The following is a 21,258-nucleotide window of genomic DNA, read 5'->3' on the forward strand; positions in this document are numbered from 1 at the left end:
ATAATAACATTGCAAGAAATGATGAAAGAACACTTTGTTTTCATTTTTCAAAATATTGGAGCTTCGTTTTTGAAAACAAATAGATTTCTATTCTACATATAACCCCTAATCCATTTTTTTCCAGTTTGAACATGGAATGGTTGCAATTTGTTCAAATTAGCATAATATTGTTTAGAAATATACAGCTGAATTTTCCAATCATTCAGAAATCTTTATTATGCATAGGTTAAGTACAGAAAGGGCATAGGTAAAAAAATTAAGCTCTACCTTTATATAAGTAAAAATTTAAATGTCAAAAACTTTGGCAGCTCTAGAGAAACAAAATATGGAATTACTTTCGAGGTCAGTATTCGTAAGGATCCATCATGTATGTAATAGAATTGCCAGATAAGAATCCCAATAATATAGAAATAACTTTTAGTTTAAGATAGTTTTTCCAAACATTTTTCAAAACATATTCCATCTGAGCATTTTTGAGTCTTTGTTGTTGTCTTTGTATCATATAATGAATTTTTTACAATTAAATAATGAAATATATATTGAAAGAAACCATGATGACTATCTTTTGAGAAGACAAGACATATGTTGAATTCCTTTTTAATTAACATGTAAATTTGTTCTTTGTGTAATCACATTGGAAATCTTGGCATGGCAAATACAGTTGAATTATATAAAATGTACGTTATTCTTATTTATTTAAACATTAAAAGAACTTAATTTAGTTAAAGGCAAAGATAGAAAATATGTGACTCTGATCAATTCAATAAAATAAGTTTTTAAAACATTTAAAAGCAGAACTATTTAATAAGATTTTAAAAAATCTATTTTAAATTTCGGGTAACTAAAACGTAGGCCTAATAATAATGTTCAGGTAAAATATAAACTTAATCTTAAAGGACAGTTAACATTTTTAAATTATTGAAGAGAAATTAAAATGTAATACATTAAAAATATACACAGATAAGAACATAATTCGAAAAAAGCTGTTATAATTACGCTTACTCAGAGCAATCAAGTATCTCAATAAAAAAATTCAAATTAATTTTGAAATATATATCTACTAGATATACAATTTTTCACTTATTCAAACTCACAACTGATGTAAAATAATTGTTCTTTAACTCGTTACTAAACATTTAATTCTGCCCGTTTTAGATCCACATAATTTTTCACAGTTACAGATTAATTTCAATTTTACTACTAATCTGTCACCTGAACTAAATGTAATATTTGTGAACAATTGATTATTCCGATTTCAACGCACACTAAGCTGATTTTCAGGCTGCAATTAATTATTAATTAAGCAAATGTCTCCTTATTTTTTAAAAGAAAATTGAGAGCAAAATAATATTACCAGTCGAAAATTTCGATTCTGCGTCACCATGAGAAAACGATAAAGGCAAATTCAAAACAACTACAGGGATTGAACTTGCTGATCGCACATAATCTTATTATTTTTGTTTTATTTTTTGATGGTTTATATTTATTTTGCATAATAATAATTTCTTTCTAACACAATTACTAATTTTAAACATAAATTATGACGTAAATAGTAACTGACCAATGGCATTCGCATTGTTTTTTATCCGCGTATTTTGTTTTTGTTTTCCAAAAGAAATATGAAATTAATAATTGTATTTTTCAAATAATGACAGGCTGTAATTTGTAAGCTTCATAATTCGTAATTATTGTAGATGATTATCAGTTCACTTTCTTTAATGGAGACTGTGACAGAATTAGAAACTTCATTGCAAACTACAATTAATTTGTCATCTAGCGAAGCAGACGATAAAGATGTAACATTTCAGCCTTTGAAAAAAAAAGCATCCGGTAAATCGAAATCGACGATCACTAAAGTTCCTAAAAAAGTTCAGAGGCGTGGGCGTAAGGGCTTTGATAGGTATTTTTGTTAACATTATGATGAAATTTTAGTGTTTCATTATTTTTAGTACTAATTAACTGCAAGAAAAAGCTTTATTAGTGTTGAGATAAGAGTTTGAAGAAGTAGTGCATATTATATATTTCTTTTTTTAGATAAATTAAAATTATTTTATGAAGGAGCTAATTTTGTAGTTATGAGTTACTTTAGTTAACTTTTGTTTTTATTTGTTATTAGTAATAATGTTTTGTAAAAAAATTATCATGTTTCATCTTTATATGAATTTTTTTTATAAGACTTGAGGTTTTTATAAGATTATTTTTTTCCTGACATGTCAACAGTTAGCTTTAATCTGTAGTTTTATAGGTTTTGTTACCTTTGAGGTGTTTGAATTGTTTTATTTTAATTCTTTAATGTTAATGAATGTAAAGTAAATTCAATGGGTTTGAAAGTTTTAAATTCCAATGGATGGAAAAATTCCTGTATGCAACCCTACATACAGGATCAATGGCTTTTTCTAAAAACAATCTCAGAATATTCAGAGTTGCTTATTAAAACTTCTTGACAAATATTTTGTGTTAATAGTAAAGTGTTAATTCAATAGAAAAATCTCTCTCCATATCTTGTTCCATCCTGCATTAAACAGTAATTGTTGTTGCCTTGAGTTTGTAAGAAAATTTATTCAAGAAATTTATCTAAGAAAGGTTTTGATTGTAAAAAAGGGAAAATGATAGTTATAATAGGAAGGAATGATATAAGAATATTAAGATAATAATAAATTGAAAAAAATTTAGCAATTTTTTTAATTTGGCAAAAATGTTTTTAAAAAATAAAAATCTTTAAAGTGGTTCCATTTAAAATTTATTTTAATCATTATTTAAAGTAAATTTTGATATAATATAATATCAACTGATCAAACATTTTTAAATGTTGTATGTATTTTGATTTCAATTATTTTATTTTAAAGCTACTGCTTAAAATAATTCTCTTACTCATATGAATATTTATAAATTTCTTAAAGGTGAAAAAAAAAGCTTCCTCATGCACATGCTTAAGAGTTGAACTGTTATTCAAAATTTTGTTCCATAACTACAATTGTAAGCAGTGTTAATTTGTAGTCAAAGAATCTTAAAATAAATTTTAATTTTTGAATTTAATTAAGTTTAAAATATATCTTTATTAACTCTATGTGCAGGCTTGAGTTGCTATTATTTTGAAAAATTTTTAAAACATTTGCAAATATAATGTAAACTTACTAGGTGTGCGTAAAATGTGAAATTGATTAAATATCTCAAGAAATATGTATGAAATCTGAAAATATAAATGGGAAATATTTTCAAAAGATATATTCAGTAATACCAAATTCAACCTACAAACTGTTCTAAAACTGAGGTGAATAATGAAGCATAAAGTTGTGTTAAGTGTGATTAAAAAAAATTTTTCAAAATGTCTTACTCATATATTTTTTTTATTAAATTTGTATTACTCAAGATATTTGGTAGTTTTTTTTTTCTTCCCTGTAAACTTTGACTCCTTCAGAGTTTATTCAATGGTTTAACTATTGTGCACTTGTTATTCATAAATTTATTTATCATTAATTGCAAAAATTTAGTAATTTTTATTTTATCTTTCACATTTTACTATTTTTACCTTGCAACTATGTAAAAGAAAATATAATTTAGAAAATTATATTAGATGATCATTTAGAGACAATACCCTTCATTTCTTAATAGACTTTACAGGTTTCAAACTTTTAGAAAGATTTTTGTTTTATTATTTTTTAATGATTTTTTCCTCAATAAGTATAAAAATTTCATGAGTTCCTGAGTTGGTACCCTCCTGAAGTCGTCAGCTTTGGTTGTCATATTTATCCAATTTTTTTCTTTTTTTCATTGTCTCATTTGTTTCAATTCCTTTTGGATTCACTGCTGCTGAGCACGTTTTTCCATTGAAAGTATTATTATTTTTAATTGCTTTAAATTTTTTAATTCTTTACTTAATAAGTATAAATTATCTTATGTTTTTGAGGAATCTTTTTGTTCTTATGGAAGGTTTAATTTAATCTACAACATAAGCCTCTTGATAAGTTGTTTTTGTAAGGTTTATATGTATTTTAAAAAATAATGGAAGTGACAGCAAAATGTTTTAATTTATTTTCGGTGCAGGAATATTTCAAAATATATATAAGGACACTAATTTGTATTTTTAAATGATTTAATGAAATTTTTATGATTATGAAACTGAAAACTTTTCTCGAAACTTATTTGCAATTTTGTTATGCTTGGACGCTTATGCTCCCTAGCTGTGCTCTGGCTGGCTTTGTTGGTTACCTCCACAGACATGACATATCGGTCACTACACATTACTAAAGTTTGCTGAAAGCTGAGGGCAATTTTACTGAAACGAAGTATAAACTTATCTTTAACATCTACAAAATGACTTATTTAGAAGATATTTACAAACTGTAATGTATTGCTGCCATTTTGAAGAATTTATTGATTATAATTAGAATTTATAATATTTTAAAGAATTATTTATGTCAATTTGAATATTATTGTATTTTTGTTTTTATCCACAAATATGACTTATTACATTTAGTTCAGGCATTTTATTTAAAGTTCAATATTTTCTTATTAGAATCTTTTAAATAAATTTTTAACCATCACAGACTTCTATTTATTTAAACTAGAAATGCCCTGTATGAGGATCTTCAAAGCTAGACTTGGATTCCCAAAGTTCTTAGTTTGGTGATTAGTCTCACATGAATCAACAATTAGTGTTTCTCTATTATTCAATTTCTCTGATATGTTCTACCCGAAGCGTGTGGCCAAAGTAACACTATTGACTTCTTGATGCACTACAAAATACCAAAACAGTTATGTATTTACTGTTTTGTGCTTCTGTGCAATTCCACAAAAAGTAGAACATAGTGGTTGATTTTTTTCTTCAAATTTGAACAAAATCAGTTTAATAGTTGAGAAAATGTATTTAAAAATTTTACTTTTTTAAAATTTAGCAGCTATGTAAACGTAGTGATTCATACAGGCAGAAATTGGAAATAGCCTAAAATTTGGGACAAAATACTTTATACATAAAGAGAGACGAAATTTAAAAAAATTGAGTTTTCAATCTGATATTAATTCTAAAAATCTTTTTTTGCTGAAAGAAATTAAATAAATGCACCAATATAAACTAAATTCTCTCATAATGTACTTTTTACATTATCATCCAATCTTTTTAAAGGGAATTTAATAAAAATAATAAATTTTTTTGTAACAGGAATAACCAGAAATTTTTCTTAATATAATAGTTTAGAATAATATATAATATAGTTCTTGAAATAGTTTAGAATAAGATTTTATTTTGTAGTTTAAATAAAATGGTTAATACAAATTTGTAAATGCCTCACCTCCTTTTCAGATACGAAGAATAACCATATTTTAAATTCACTATTCTATTAAACTATTACTAAATTTACTAAGTTTTTCTTGCATAAATATAAAAGGTAGACATTATTTTATGTTGTTCATAACAAAAGTTCAATTTAAAGTAAAAACTCATAAGTAAATTTATGTGTAGCAGGACAATACATGTAACATGAGTAACCATGAAATTGTCCTAGTAAATTATGTTCCCCTGGATATGCAGCATGTCATTGAAGGTGCATTACTAACTTTACGACAGATTTATTTTTTCCTATTTTATTATTCTTCCTTTTCTCCTGTCATTTTACAATTTTCTCATTTTTTTTTAACCATATTTATGATTGTTTTATGTCATTAACTTTTCTAACTTTTTCTTCTTTACCAGACATCTCAGGAAGCAAAGTTGAGGAAGTGGTTCAGGGCAGAGTATTTTATTTTGAATTTTTCTGGATTTGGGGAATGCTTTGAGGTGGCAGAGAGCAGAGCATGAATTTCTTTATAGTTTTCATTTGAGTTTTCAATTTCCTATTTATGTCATTAATGTTTAGTTTATAAATATTTAGTTACATTTAAATTTTTTTTAAAAAATTTCATTTTTCGATTACTTTTTTGGTTGTTACTTTGCATTTTTATAATCATGAATTTTATCTGGTAATGGAAAAACTTTTATTTCTTTTTTTTGAAAATCCTAAATTTTGGCAAAAAATTTTCCTGCTAGAAATATTAGATTCGCTGTTAATTTAGCTGTTTTAAATTTTAAAATAAATTTTAAGATTTTATTAATTTTCTTTTTGTATTTATGAAGATTATCTTGCAATTCAAATTTTAACTACTTTCTGACTAGCTGGAGAATACTGTTATCAAGTTTCAGTGGTTGAAAGATTGTTACAAACTGAATTCATTGCGATATTATCACCAAAAGAAGTTTAAAAGCTGACAAATTTCAATTGGAGCTATACGTTGAATGACAATGCCAATTTTAATAATTTCCTCACTCCTGTAAGAATTTATCTCAAAATACAGTTTCATCAATCAAAATTTTGCTAATTTCCCACTAGGTAGAATTAAAGTTAAACTGGAATTTGTGCCTACCATGTTGGAAGTAATATTTATCACCCTTTTTTTGCCAATTAAAATTTCAGCACTTGTCTTTAATAAACTGCCAAACACAACTGAAAATAATAAATTGTAAAAATAGTTTTTTTTTAAGTGGATTGAGACAGTGAAATAATTTTATTTTTATCACACTTGAAGCAAAAAGCATTTGTAAGCAGAAAAGGGAAAGGACTTTAATCTGTGAATAGCTTCAATGATGATTGCTGAAAGCATAGCAAAAAATAAAAGTTCTGAAGAACAAGTGCATAACAAAAGCTCAAACCTTTCAATTTAAGTGATAACTGGTTGCTAAAATTCTAAAATAATATTTGGAATTAGACAATATACTTGGCCCAATGCTAATTACATACAATATTCTGCAAAGTGTATGCTTTTATGTTGCATGAATTATTTCTAATAAGACTATCATTTAGGTTATGTCTTGTTCTAATGCAGGGGTGCACAACCTTATGACCCATGGGTGACTCACAAAGCCTTCTATCTTGTCCCCTGAGCTGTCTTAAATATTTAAAAAATATGAAAGGAATGTGGAAGATTTTTTTTTTCAGACATGAAGGTACTGTTTTAATTTACCAATTTAGAATGTGACCATTTCATTATAAAAATTCTATTTATGGAATGGGCTGAAAATTTGCAGTGAGTTTTATCTGTATTAGAGCCAAAGATTCAATATACATTTGAAACTCATTTATATCAATTTATCCAATCTAAATGTTCTATGCATGTTTCTTAATTACAACATTATATCAGTGTTGGCTCCCTGAATGTGTATATAATGTAGTTTTTGTGGCCCACTTCCCAGAAATAGATGTGCCTCTCTGTTCTAAGTCACAAATAATTTTACATAATTTTCTAAATGAATATTTTGTAGATTTAAAATAATTTTTAATTTTTTTGATTAAAATGATTTTTTTTCCTAACACTTCTACTTTATCTTATTTTTGTTAGACACACTTATTTTTTCTCGCTATTCTCTCACAAATCTAAATGTATTTTGCTATTTTTTTTTCTTTTGCCATTTTCTTAAATTTAAATATAAGCATGGGAGTTTGGGGAATCAGTTCACACACATGACTAATCATGATCCGTGGACAAATTAACTATAAATTATTTATTCTTAACAAATTTAAATATAATCTATAAACTTTTTAAGATTAATCATCCATTTATATTAATTATCATCTTTCTTAATTTTTACTATAAATATCAGGTGACAATTGTTCCTACTTTTCCTGAGAATTATAATTAATGCAGATGTTTTCCATGCATTCTATGTTTTTTTTTTTTTTTTTTAATTTAAGGTAAGTAGTACATAATCTTAGTTTTAAAACTAGACTTTAAATCATATCTTACCTGACCCACATTGATATTAAAACTTTTCCGAACAGAATGCACAGAAATCATTTAAATACTGTAATTCATTCTCTCTCTAGAAACTAAAACTGATTTTGCATTTGGTGTACAGTTCACTGGTTTAGAGTTTTTATTTATTGAAAATTTTTTTACAGTTGAAATTTTGAAAACATAATTACTACTTAAGAATATATTAATTTATTTCAGAATTTCAAAAAATCTTGCAAAGCGGTATGATGATTTATATGGAGTTGATGAGTTCACTGAAGATGATGAACCAAAATTTTCAACTAATACAAATGAAGCAACACATCTTTTGCCAGTGGTGGAAGTATTAGACAAGTACAATTTCCAATATGAAATTAAGCCTGATGTAAGTAAACAACATGATGATATTTATTTACAAGACCAATACATGAATAAATTTTTCAAATATTATCCAGAATTCATTTGTGTGGACTTACTTTGCGAGATAGTAAATTTAGAATTGAACTTGTATCTGATTTTAAGTGCAGATTCCAATGGCCATTGTGAAATAATTGCTGCTGGTTTATTTAAATCATGTGAATCTGGTTTAGAATGGTTTTGTGATGTTTTCAAGAAACATAACTTGAATTGGCGGAAAATAAGAGTTATTATGTCCGATAAAAAAGCTAGAAATAATGAAATTTTGAAAGGCCTTTTCCCAGAAAAATTAGTTTTTATATCGTTTTTTCATTCAATGAAAGCATTGAAAAAAGATCTCTTAAATCTTGATTGTAAAATGACCGACGAAGATATTAATAAAGTTGTTAAAATTTTTGAACAAATGATATTTTCATATGATGAATCAAATTATTCAGAGTTGCTGAAACAGCTGAAATCCATGCCACCTGCTGTCAGCACTTATTTTCGGAAAACTTGGCATCAGAAAAAAGATTCATGGGTATTAAATAATCAACTGTACTCTAAAATATTTTTGAAATCTTTTAACTTTTATTTGAATGTGATGAGAAAGGTTATTAGACCTGTTATTAGCACTCTCAATTCTGTTGAAAGCGTCATAAAATCTCTTTGTTTTAGCATTGAAAAAATGAGATTGAAAAGATTCAAAAACTTCACAGCAATATTTTCTCAACCTTCAGCCCATCAACAAGCTATTACCTATAAATATTTAAAAGTGTTAACTGCCTATGCAGTTGAACTTGTTTCTGAACAAATTAATTTTTCTTTAGAAGTGAAAAACCTTAAAAAGTTGGGCTCTGGTAAATACATTTGTTCATCCGAAGATATTGTTACAATTAATACATGTTCTTGCAGCTTTTTTCAGTTGCTCCTTTTGCCATGCTCTCATATTTTCAGCTTAAGAAGATTACTTTCATTACCATTGTATGTTGAATCTATATGCTCAATACGTTGGATTTCTTCAACTTATCAAAGAACATACTGTGATCTGCAAAATATTTTTTCAATAAATTTTGAAAAAACCTATCCTGAAAAACCACTTCATTTTGACAGTTTCCAAAGATGCTTTAAAATTAGTGCTGATTTGTGGCCATTGCTGGTATTGTGTCCTGAAAATGTTTCTCGAGATCATATCTTAATGTTTCAAACTATCTTAAGAGCCTGGAAGAATGGTTTAAAAGTTAGTATTAAAACAGATGTACAAAAAGAAACCACAAATAATTCCATCATTGATTCATCGAATGATAATTGGAAGGAATTGTATGGTATTTCTTTAAAAGATATTTTGGATTCTGATAATGATTTTTCTGTTTTACCATTAAATTTATAGTAAAGTCAATGTTTATTTTAGAAAATTTCAAATTTCGTGGAGATTTTTGTTATACTTTGTTCCTCTTTAATTTTGCCGCACTATAAAATGTACAGTCTTCATCCTCAGCCATTGTTATGAAAATCTGTAGTGTGCCTATTTAACATAGTTCACAACCAAAAAAAAAATTTAAATGATGTTTTGTCTTTAAGTTTGTTTCATTTTACATATTTATAAATTAAAAATATATTTATTGCAGAAAAGCTTGTAAATTTAATTAATAAAATTTTTAATTCTTTTGATGTACATTTACAACTTTATGCACATTTAGATATTTTAAATTTATAAATAACCTAGAACTGTTTCTGAAAGCGTGCTGTTAAATTTCTTGTCTTTTACAATGCTGCGAAGTTTAGTTGGAACAAAGTACAATTGCATTTACTGTTATAAATTAAATTTTTATGATATTTGATATGAATTTATTATATATTATAAATGTATGTAATATATATTTAAGTATTTACAAAAATATTATATAACTTGTTACTATAGTTTATTTTTACATTTTTATTAAACGTTAGAGCAAGTAACTCTGAGTAGTTATTTCCTTGCAAAAAGACAACTATTATTTCTGTAAGGGAATTTTTTTAAATGCCTTACAAAAGGGCTGTAAAATATTTTTGTTAATTATGAAAAGCAAATTACATATACTTTTGAATTTTGAATCTGGACAGAATAAAATTTTTATTTTGAATGACTACATTAGAATTGTTTTTGTTTGAAAACAAATTATCAGTGTTAGGTTTGAGTACTAATTGTTGAGATTAATGTCTTATTTAAATTAAGCTTAGTTTCTGTTTAGGATAATGTAAGATTTTCATTCTTTATTATTTTTTTAATTCATTCAGAATTCATAATTTTTTATGTAATTCTGGATTATAAGCTAAAATTTATTATTTGTGATATTTAAGTATTGAAATTGTCTTGTAACAAAATGTGTGTTTATTTTCTAGAATTTATTATGTTAAATATATTTCTAATGATCTTTTTTAATTATTTTATGAAGACTTAATCTAAGTATTGATTTTTTGATTGAATGATTGAAAATGTTAGTTTCTTTTTGATATAGTTTCACTAAAACAAGAGATTAAATTTTATATTTATGATGTAATTTTTTATTTATTTTTAATTTCACTGCCTTTAAATAAGTTCTCTAGAGCAAAAGCATTTTTTAATAAAGAAAGGTTATGTATATATATTATATTATGTATATATATAATATTATGTAAAATGATTAATTAAAGATACACTTAGTTGTTACTTTTAATTAAAAAAAATTACCATCTTTTATGTTTTATTGACTTTGATAATGTGACATGTATATTCTATTAAATAGTACTATGCCAACTTACAGGTTTCTTTAAAATGTTTGATGAAAATATACTTAGCAATAATTTTTCTCATGCTATTTTTATAGATTTCAGTGTTTTTTTATTAGAAAAAAAAGCTTTTGATTTCATTTTTTAGTTAATTAACATATTTTTGATAGAGGGATTATTTTGGCAATCAACGCATTTAATTGATTTTTTCCAATTTTTTTATCAATGTTTTTGTGTTAAATCAAGATTTTTGCTGCACATTGTGCTTGACTTTTTAAACCTTTATTTTTGAAGAATAGGGAAATCCCATTTATAATCTCACAATTGTATAATATGACACATACCTCAATGACACTGAAGTGTATCGAGGCAAAGTTTGTTTTTTTTAATCTGTAGAACTTTAATTTCTTGAAAATAGGAAAAGCAATGATCTTATTCAAGCCTTTCAGAACTTTACCATTATATTAATTATAAATTTGAAAATTTCAGAAATAAATTCTGATGCTTTTAAACCTGCTAGTATGTTTAATTTAAAATGTTATCATTATCAACATGGTTTTTAAACAGTTCAAGTTGTTTTTGTTTTTTTTGTAAATTGTTCATGAAAAGAATAATGCATTGGAGAATAATTCAAACTGGCTAGAGAGAGGTTATTTAAAATTACTCTTCATTAAAAAACAAAAGTTCCTACATTTTCCACAAGTTATATTTTATGTAATGTCCTCTAAAGATATATATAAATCTATAATTGCAAATAATTTTTAACATCATTTCAGTGTTTACAGCAGCTATTAAAGTCCCTGTATTTTGAAGCTGAAATCCATTTTAGTAAATTGTCATTTTTGCACTAAATGCCATTTTTAAAAAGTCTCTTTTTTTTCTGAGAAGTCCATTCTTTTTTAATTACCTTTATTAAAAAAGACTTATGACTTTTAATTAGGAAGAGAAATTACAATAAATGTATTATAATTCCTAAATATATGACAAGTGCCCTCAAAATCTCATACAATAGCCTTTACCTTATTTTACTCATTAAATGGGCAGTGCAAACTTTAATCCAAAACGTATATGGTATACTTTGCTGTGTAGACAAAAGAAAAAAAAACATGAATAAAGCTCAAATGAAAGTATAGAAAAAGACAATATAGTTTCAGTTTTATAAACAAAAACCTTCCTCAGTGTCTAAATAATTGTAGAGAAGTAAAGAGGCAAACATGTGCAAAGTGTTTTAATCAATGGGGAAACCTCTGTCCCTATTGGTTAAATCACTTTGCATAGGTTATTTCTTTACCATCATTTTGAGTTTAGACACTGAAGATTTTTGTTTATAGAACTATAGTATGTCCATTTCTGGACTTTAATTTGTGCTTTTTTCACATTGCTCTTTTGCTTTAAACAAGCTTTAATGTTAAATCAACTAAATTAGTAATTTTGAAAAAAAAAACAAGATTGAGTAAGATGTCCATGATTTTTTTTTATTATTTTAAACTTCGTCTAAAGTTATGGTTTTTTGACCAAATTTATCAGTGCTATTTACATACTGCTTTTATGTTGTAGAACTTGAAGGATATTAAGTTCAACAACTCTAAAAAGCAGTAGGTAATTCTGATTTTTGCAATTAAGATATGTGGTATGCATTCTATCTTTGTATATTGCCAACTAGTATAAGAATCTTCAACTTTAATAGAATAATTTTGTACAATTGAACAACTGAAAAATATCAGATTTGAATTGTTTTTGAAGTACCAATAATGATATTGCTATAGTTATTACTTAGGGTCTTAGTATTCAGACAGTTAATTATAATTTTCTTGTAAAATCATTTTAAAGTGCAACCAAAAAATACAAATTGTTTTATTCACAAATTCAAAGACAATTTAATGAGCTTCATAAAATATAAAATTTTTTTCTGATTCTATTGAAAACTATTTAAACTGAAATTTTATAGGATTCCATTATGACAGAAAACCTCAATATCTTAAATATATAATAAAAATATTAATTTAATAGTTGATATCACAATTTTAAGCTTTAAAGCTAACTTCTGTGATTGAATAAAAGTTCAAAGAAACCTCTTTCATTCTAACCTTATTGCTCTATTCAGGTTGCCAACCATTTAAATTAAATAAGTAAAATTGATAATTTTACCTCTTTTAAAAAAAATCTATGAGACAAAAATTAACATTTAAAATATAAAAATAACCATTAAAAAATTTAGCATTCTTTATTAGCATATAGTTCAGAACAAATGATTTTTCTAAAGTGTATAATAAAATATTTTCAGTTTTTTAATAAATTATTTATAATTTCATAACATAAAAACACATTACAATATGTCAATTTTATACACAAATAACAAAGACCGTCAATGGACTGTAAGTACTGTGCAATATTCGGAAAAAAAACGTAACACATAATCCGCATAAACTTGTTTTTTATTATTATCGAAGAAATTATTTTGAGATCAATCGTAGATCTTTGTTAAGCTTTAAATCGGAACTTCTGGCTTTTAATTTGAGACTTGAATACAGTTTTAATTCTTAGTATGCCAGTAAAATCAAGTCTTCTTGTAAAAACAATGTGATTACTACAGAAAATATTTTCTACTCAGTTTCAAAATTTAGTGTGCGATTGGGAGGGAAAAGTAACTAGCCACTGTTATTTATAAAAATTCTTTATGCTATATTTATTATTAAGTGGGCCGAGTGGTTAATGTGCCTTTTGTGAAGCCGATGGCTGTATGTTTGAATCCTGCTCAGGGCATGGATAATTCTCTCTGTGTGTTATCTTCTGGTGTATGTAAATGCGGCCCACCCTGTGAGCGGGGTATTTATGGCGTGGGTAATGTTGCTTGCCTCCGTGTCGCAAGGTGGGGCTCACCAGGAATCGCAAAATGAGCAACACTTCTGACACCTTCCATAGCTAAGAACGATAAGTTATGTGCCTGCAGTTAAAAAATATATATATTTATTTTCATTATTTACTAAAGTCTGAGTTTTATTCGCAACTATTTCTTTACAACTTATGCGAAACAGATACATGTTAAGTTTTGTTGTATATCAATTTTTACATCTGCATTGTGTTTGTACATCTCGTTGCCAGTAATGTGGATGTAGGATGCCTTTGACAGCGTCTGTTCGTTTGATAGCTCTTACGGAATTTCTGGAACTCTTTTGCAGTAAATAAGTTGTACCTTCCTCTTAAGAATAAGTCAGTCATAAGAACTCAAGTCCAGAATGTGTGGTTATTGTACATTTCCCAGTTCTATTGATCTATTTCTTTTTTACTGACACTGAAACGATATGATTGACTCAAGTTTTCCAGTTATCGGTGTTCCTCGCTAAAAACTTTTACCTGCCCTACCATGTTGCCACTGTTTTGAAAGGCAGACTCCACCCCGCTTCGCCAGCCTATTGAAAACTTTTATTTCGTTATTCCTGTTTCAAGAACATCGAGATACCATAACATTTGATCGCTAGCTAACACAAAACTTTGTTCTTCTCGTCTGTGTGATTACCCATTTGCTTTGATTTAAGCAATGCATGTAACTAATATGCAATATAAAGTGACATTATTAGATTCCGTTAATCCGTTTCATCGCATCTCTACAGCTATATTACCATTGGTCAAGTTCCAACCCTAGTATATTGAATATAGACCCCTTTCACAGAAATACTTACATTTAATTAAACAAGAGCATGCTGTCTTTCAAAACGTTGAAAAACATTTCCCTACTTTCAAGTATTAAGGTTTATGCTTATTATTGTCTCTAATAAGTCTACTATCAGTTCTAAAATTTACGAAGAATTTTAATTTTGCCAAGTGCGTTATATTCATGCTGATGTTTCCTGGACTGAGATACTCTGCTGCAACACTGATCCATTTGCTTCAGGAGAAGAGAGGGTTGAAGTTTTCCTATCTGTAACATAAAATACCACCTGAGGTTAATTTTAACATTGTATGCCAGTGATGAATGCAGATTTAAAAAAAAAAAAATTCTACGAATTTAAGTGACTGGAATTTATGATCAAATTTTTTAAAAATTAACATGTAGCAGGTACTGTGATGTAATGTAAGTAGGAAGAAATTAAATTTTAATACTGCTGGCATCTGAATTTAACATTTGGTTACTACAGCTAATACTATGAAATTGAAATTATTCACACCCAGTTAAACTTCTGCACATAAATGTGGAAAAAATAATTCTGTATGTCTATATTTTACAGACATGAAAATTAAAAAAAAATAATTAAAGCCATGTCGTATGCTTCGTTAACTTGCATGAATTTTTCACTTAAAATAGAATGTTTCACTTGTATGAATGTTTTCATCCATAAATGATGTCACGCTTGAAGTGGGTTCTTAAAATTGTGAGAAGGGGGTACCAAGAAGTCCGGTATCAAACATTTTGGTTAAAATGAGATAGTAAAGCAATTGGAATAAAATTAATAATGAGCAATATCCAACCACAAATTCAAAGTAAGAATTTCATGACCCTGTAATATTACTATTACAATTAAATCATTAAAAAAAATTACCAAAAAACAAAGATCACTTTGTAACGAAACATTCGTTTTTCTAAGAGTTATTTTTTAAATCCTAAAAATTGTAAAAATTCAAGGCTTTCTGTTCTATTGCCAGTTTTCACTGTACACAATAACTGGTATAATAGTCGAGTAGGATATAAAAATATTGGAAGAGCAAAAGAGTTGGATATTTTTAGAAATTTACAGATTTAATCATGTTTCTATGAGAAGTTAATCTATTTCTGACTATTGTAAAGCTGTAATGGTTTACAAAGCATACCTGAATTAATAAATATTTAAAGCTAAAGGTTTTAATAAGCTGGAAACTAAACTACTTTCAACTTTTTCAAGGTGTGGGGCATCTTTTGTAGCAATAAACATGTTACTTTCTAAGTCGAACATTTTTTTCCTTTAGAAAAAGGGCAATAAATAAAATACCATAATGAATGTTGGAAAGAAAATTAAGACAATAACTAGGTAAATAACAAGAATCGTGCTAAATATAGCGTTAATGTAATTATTTTTAAGAAATAATTACATAATGTCTAGGTTAGGGATTCACTAACTTTTAACCCTTTGACATAGAATTTTTATTAATCATATTTTTCATGCTTTTTTTTTTTCATTATTTTGTGTTATTTCGGTCAAAATAAGTGAAAAAATATATTTAGCATTTTAATAATTTATAGTTATGAAATGCAGCAAAAACGCCAGTGTCTTCTTCTGTGTTAAAGGTAAACTCTGTCAAGGGTTGTGCTTCTCTTTGTGACCTACCATAAATTTACACTTGACCCATTGCACAGGGGGCCAGAAGACCATGATCTTTGTCCAAAAGTCAAAAATCGAATTTCAACTAAAATATGTTTAGGCAGCTTTAATTTCGCCCAAATTAAGTATTTATAATCATTCCAAACATTATAATTTACTTTTAGGACCTACGAGAGTAGAATGTAGTGAAAAATATGTTTAAAAAAAATTTTTTTTTGAATGTAACTTTTAAATTTATATTTCAGAAATATATATAGGAATTTCACCTTTCTGTTACATTTTTATCAAAGTAATTAGTCTGAAATTATAGTACAATTTTTCAATTCGTTGAATTAGTTAATACTCTTGACAAACTTATAGTTTATATCTTATTATTTGACATTTTACAATATTTGAATCACTTTCGAAACTTTTCTCCAAAAAGTTCCACGAGGTAATTAGCTAAACTTTTTGTTGTTGTCTTCTTTGATGATTCTTCTTTCGAAAAAACATGCCCGTATTGCAAAGGTGGACTAAATATACCGAGAAACAAAAATTATGTTTTTTTTTTCTCATGTTTTTGTGCTATTTTGTAATATTACTTCGGAAATATAATTTGCTTTTTATTTTTAATATAAAATTACGAAAATTATTATAATTTTATTGCTATGTTTAATTATTTGAACGTACTATATATATTTGCTCGCCATATTTCAGTCGCCATCTTGTTTTTTTTGTTGTTGGTATTTTTAGTGTATTTCAAAATTTCAACTATGAATTCAATTTATCTGCACATGAAAACCCTAAATAGAAACCCCCAAATTTTGAAACAAATTTTATTGAAATACTTATTTTGGCCACGAAACTTGGGATGCTGGCCCACTGTGCATTGGCGAGTCGCGACTCACAGTTTGAGAAACATTTGTCTAGTCTAAGTGATAATCAAAAAATTTTGCCTTCTGTGTAAGGTGTTCCATAATGATAGTTATGGATATTTGTTTTTAGAATTCTTTCAAATATGAAGTAAAAAAGGTTTAGACATTGAAATCATAAATTGATATTAATGTTTTTTTTTAAAAAAAAAGAACTCTAACGAAAACCGATTAATCACTCCTAAGGAATGCATGTCTGAAAACATCAAAATCGGTTGATGGCTGGAGAAAAAAGAGGAGTTAGAAACTGATTATAAGAAACCTCCAGGTATCATTCAGCTATCAAATCATGTTTTGATGTTTTTAATCCCCTCTTCCATTAGATAGTGATAGATTTAGACAGAGATTTTTTTCCTGCTTAAATATTAATTTGTGATCCCTAATCGGCATACTCATTACTTTTTACTTCATTTTCATCATGAATTTTAAAAATATTTAAATAAAGATGAATATAAAATACCCAGTATACACTACCCTACAATAATGGAAAAGACTCTCTGCTTTTGGCATTTTTTTAAATTTCTCAGTCCCGCAGTGGACTGATCGATAAGACACGGCTCCCAGCAGATCACCGAAGTCAAGCATCACTGGCTGCGGTCAGTGTGCGGGTGGGTGACCATTTGGATCAGTCTGCGTGGGGACCGAGGGTGTGCGGTATGGGTCCTCGTTAAACTGTTCTACCGTAAAGTGCTCGACTTCGCGCGCAGGTCGTCGGGCTACCGAAGCGGGGGTGCCATCCCCTCCGCAGAGGATCAAAATTGTGATGGCATGTCTTCGGATCATCCTCAGGGATGTTTCCCAGACCGTCGCCAATAGCCCATTGTGCAGCTCTAGTGCGACGTAAATTAACAACAATAACAATTAAATTTCTCAAGAAATACTTAAATGATTATTGTGTAACTTTAGAAATGTTTAGTTTTGCATGTTTTCTTTCTCTATACTATCAAAGTTTAGTTTCCGGACGATTATTGTAAGGTATTATTTGTAATAAATTTTTTCTTATAATGCAAAATAAATTTGTGAAAACCCCCTGATCGTTTGGAGCTTTCTTTTGAAAAATACAAAAACTACTTAGAAAATTGCTTGAAACTTTTTAAATTTTTCAGGTATTCATATCATTTTTTTTTATTAGTTGCCAGATACGATTCACTACAAAATTGTGAAAAATCTTTCTAAAAATTTTTTCAGTGCATGCGCAGTATAAAAGAACTAGCTTAAATACTCAATCAAAAATCAGTTTTTAACGAAATTTAATAAATCGGCAATTTTGTAATTAATTTTAAATTGCTCCAAAAATTTTGTTTGATTCCATTGAATATCTGTCCCGCAGTGAACTGATCGTAAAGACAGTTCCCAGTAGAGCACCGAAGTCAAGCATCACTGGCTGCGGTCGGTAAGCGGGTGGGTGACCACTTTGATCAGCATGTGTAGGGACCGAGGGTGCGTGGTATCGGTCCTCATTAAACTGTTCCACAGTAAAGTGCTCGACTTCACACGCAGGTCGTCAGGCTACCAGATCAGGGGAGCCATCCTCTTTGCAAATGATCAAAATTGCGATGGCATATGTCTTCAGATCATCCTCAGGGATGTTTCCCAGACCGACGCCAATAGCCCATTGTGCAGCTCTAGTGAGACGTAAATAAAGTATTGACCTACCATTGAATATCTATAAAGTAAAGGCGAAATTTTTTTTTTTATTTATAAAAATGCCTTTATCTCCATAAATATTTACTCTAGGTTTACGAAACTTTATGCAGTTATTAAAAATAACTAAAGTAGTCGATATAAGTTACAAGCTTATTTCTGGCATAGGGTGTTCAAAAATACTTGTTTTCTTTCTTAATTTATAGGGGGCCTCCCTGGCCGAGCGGTATCGCCGGTCCAAACGCTCTGTTAAGCGTGGAGGTAGCGGGTTCGAATCCCGCCGTAACCCTGGATGTATTCTTTGTGATGTCTTTCTCTGAATTGTTCTATCNCACGGAATTAGGTATATCCAATCTTCTATATATTGAGCACACAAGTCAGCAAATGTATGTAATTTCAATAAATCAATAATTAATTTATAGTAGGTCTCTCAAACCTCTGAAAGCTTTAAATTTTATTACTAAGTATGAAAAATCTCATGAATACACTTCTAAAGTTACAAAATAATCCTTTTAGTATTTCTTGAGAAATTTTTAAAAAAAATGTCAGAAACTGATGGTGTCTCTTCCATTATTGTAGGCTAATGTATTTATGAAATTAACATAAGCGACCAAATTTCAAAGATAGAGATTTTTATGTGTTTGACATCTTTGTGTAATGAGCTACTTATTGGAGGAAGAAAACAGAAATAAATTTTGTTTTAAAATTTTGTTGAAATTCAATTTTAGCTTCATAGCATTATCAATAGAAAAAAAATCATTGTCAAGCCAAGACACTTTTCTCTAAATTTATCGTGAAGCATTTACGTTGTTTTTTCAATTGCACGACATAATACTAGCTTTACTTACCAGTCTTTTGACTACCAAAGCTTTTGATTGATGCTTTTCTTGTGATGGGTCGTACTTTCCTCTTTCTAAGCCAGAGAAAATAAAGAGTGGAATATATCACAGCAACTATTCCAGATATTAAGCCAATAACTTGAAATGCTGCACGTGGACCCCAATTGCTCATTAAAAAACCACCAATAAGGCTTCCTGAACCTACGCCTGAAAAATGTTGTCTCACATGTAATGTTCAACAATTAAAACTATTTTCTTTTTAATAAATAAATTGGAAAAAAATATCCATATTAAATTAAAGACACCACAGTTTAAGTTACATTTTTTAAAAATAGTTTTCTGACTTTTGGTTTTGAACTTTTTTTATTTTCATAGTAATAAAATATGGCATTCCAGGAAACTTATTAGGATTAATATTGTCATACGTTGCGCAGTTTTCTGTAAGAAAAATGCTCATATTAGCTTTCTAATTAGGCATTACAAATAAAATATTACTAGTGTACCGTGCGAAAAAAAAATTAACCACCCTGAATAACTTTTAATCTAATGATCGGATTTTCACTCATAGAACTTGATGTTAAATATCTGCATTTTTTAAAATTCGATTTTTCAGGAACTATTGGACTGAATTTCGTCCAAATTTTGTATTTTGCCTTATAAAATTATATTCTTTAAAATGAGGCAAAAAATTGTATATTTTACAATTCAAAATTTTTATGACTATTATAAAATAAATAATGATTAAAATTTATTAATGAGTTTTCCAACAGTGCGCAAAAAATTTTCGACTCGCTTAAAAAGTTCGAAATATAGTGAAATATGCAAAAAGCAAAATTAAGGAGTTCAAACTTTCGACTATTCTCCTGAACAAACTATTGGGACCATATTTCCCTGATTGTGGCTACTCCCCATGTTTTCTTAAAGTCAGCAATCCAAATCCATCGATAAAAGGTAGGTTTTTTTCAGAGAAAGTACGTTTTTGTGTCTGGTTTCATAATTAAAAATATCCCATGCACTAATTAATTAGCATATTTTAGGTCACCCTGTCGTCGAACCATTATAGAGGTGGTATGTTAGGACAAGTTAGCATAGCTGATCATCAGCGTGGCAACTGAGGAGTTGTTAGCATACGTCATCAGACGCCAAGCTTCAGTGGCAGTTGTCTCCCAAGTCTGTTTGGCCGAAGTCAAGCTGGATGTTACAATGCAAAATATGCTAGAAAATGTTGTATTGTCAAATTTAATGAGAAAAAATGGCATTTGTAATTGAAGTTAACTCGTATATTTGCTCATTGAAGCTTGTATGTGTTATTATTGCGCTCTTTAAACTAAATATGCAAATATTTAATATTAATCAAAGTTTAATGATAGAATTTGTAGTTCTTATAAAGGTCAACTGATGGCTTCATTCTTCATTTTAAATTATCTCTTTTCTGTGATTTTGGGTTTAAAGAATAAATTTAGTTTTTCTTCATTTTTTGTATTTTTTCAAATATAATCAAGAACCATTTTTTTTAAAAAAAAAGTCTACGAAAATCTACTAGGTGGATGGCAGAGATAAACAGAGAGGAGAACAAAGTCTTTCTAATTTACGCTCCTCTTTGACGGCTTAACTAGATCAATATTGCATCAGCTTGAAGTACTTGATGGTTCGAAGTCTCTCCCT

The 21,258-nt window shown here is 27.9% G+C and overlaps 3 protein-coding genes across 6 annotated transcripts in view; 1 reads left to right on the forward strand and 2 right to left on the reverse strand.

Moving 5' to 3' along the window:
* The window catches only part of LOC107456901 (GTP-binding protein 8), a 56,424-nt gene extending 55,275 nt beyond the window's left edge, over positions 1 to 1,149 (reverse strand). The window contains exon 1 of one of the 3 annotated variants that reach the window (XM_043040069.2): positions 1,003 to 1,149. The gene's annotated coding sequence lies outside the window, so the exon portion shown is untranslated. Of the gene's footprint in view, positions 1 to 996 lie in introns of all 3 variants that reach the window. The other 2 variants (XM_016074875.4, XM_016074877.4) reach the window with 2 other exon arrangements.
* A 268-nt stretch (positions 1,150 to 1,417) lies between these two features.
* Positions 1,418 to 11,417, forward strand: LOC107456900 (zinc finger SWIM domain-containing protein 3). Of its 2 annotated transcripts, none has more exons than XM_016074874.3 (2): positions 1,418 to 1,900; positions 7,981 to 11,417. In XM_016074874.3, the coding sequence occupies exons 1-2, from the start codon at positions 1,695 to 1,697 to the stop codon at positions 9,545 to 9,547; spliced, it is 1,773 nt and encodes a 590-aa protein (XP_015930360.1). In that variant the 5' UTR covers positions 1,418 to 1,694; the 3' UTR covers positions 9,548 to 11,417. The 2 variants fall into 2 exon arrangements, with proteins under 2 accessions (XP_015930360.1, XP_042896002.1); XM_043040068.2 differs by lacking the exon at positions 1,418 to 1,900 and adding an exon at positions 6,134 to 6,303.
* A 1,693-nt stretch (positions 11,418 to 13,110) lies between these two features.
* Positions 13,111 to 21,258, reverse strand: part of LOC107456903 (uncharacterized) — a 44,483-nt gene continuing 36,335 nt past the window's right edge. Inside the window, exons 9-10 of the mRNA XM_071187772.1 lie at positions 19,603 to 19,800; positions 13,111 to 14,824 (exon numbers count right to left, since the gene is read on the reverse strand). Of these exons, the coding sequence (XP_071043873.1) occupies positions 14,739 to 14,824; positions 19,603 to 19,800 (284 nt within the window). The 3' untranslated portion in view covers positions 13,111 to 14,738. The remainder of the gene's footprint in view (positions 14,825 to 19,602; positions 19,801 to 21,258) is intronic.

This window comes from Parasteatoda tepidariorum, chromosome X1, assembly GCF_043381705.1.
Source record: "Parasteatoda tepidariorum isolate YZ-2023 chromosome X1, CAS_Ptep_4.0, whole genome shotgun sequence".
Taxonomy (NCBI): domain Eukaryota; kingdom Metazoa; phylum Arthropoda; class Arachnida; order Araneae; family Theridiidae; genus Parasteatoda; species Parasteatoda tepidariorum.

Bases quoted from the DNA above. Each gene is read 5' to 3' on its own strand.
- LOC107456900 (XM_016074874.3), top strand. From the start codon at position 1,695: ATGATTATCAGTTCACTTTCTTTAATGGAGACTGTGACAGAATTAGAA. The intron at 1,901-7,980 runs GTATTTTTGTTA...AATTTATTTCAG, and splicing joins GGGCGTAAGGGCTTTGATAG to AATTTCAAAAAATCTTGCAA.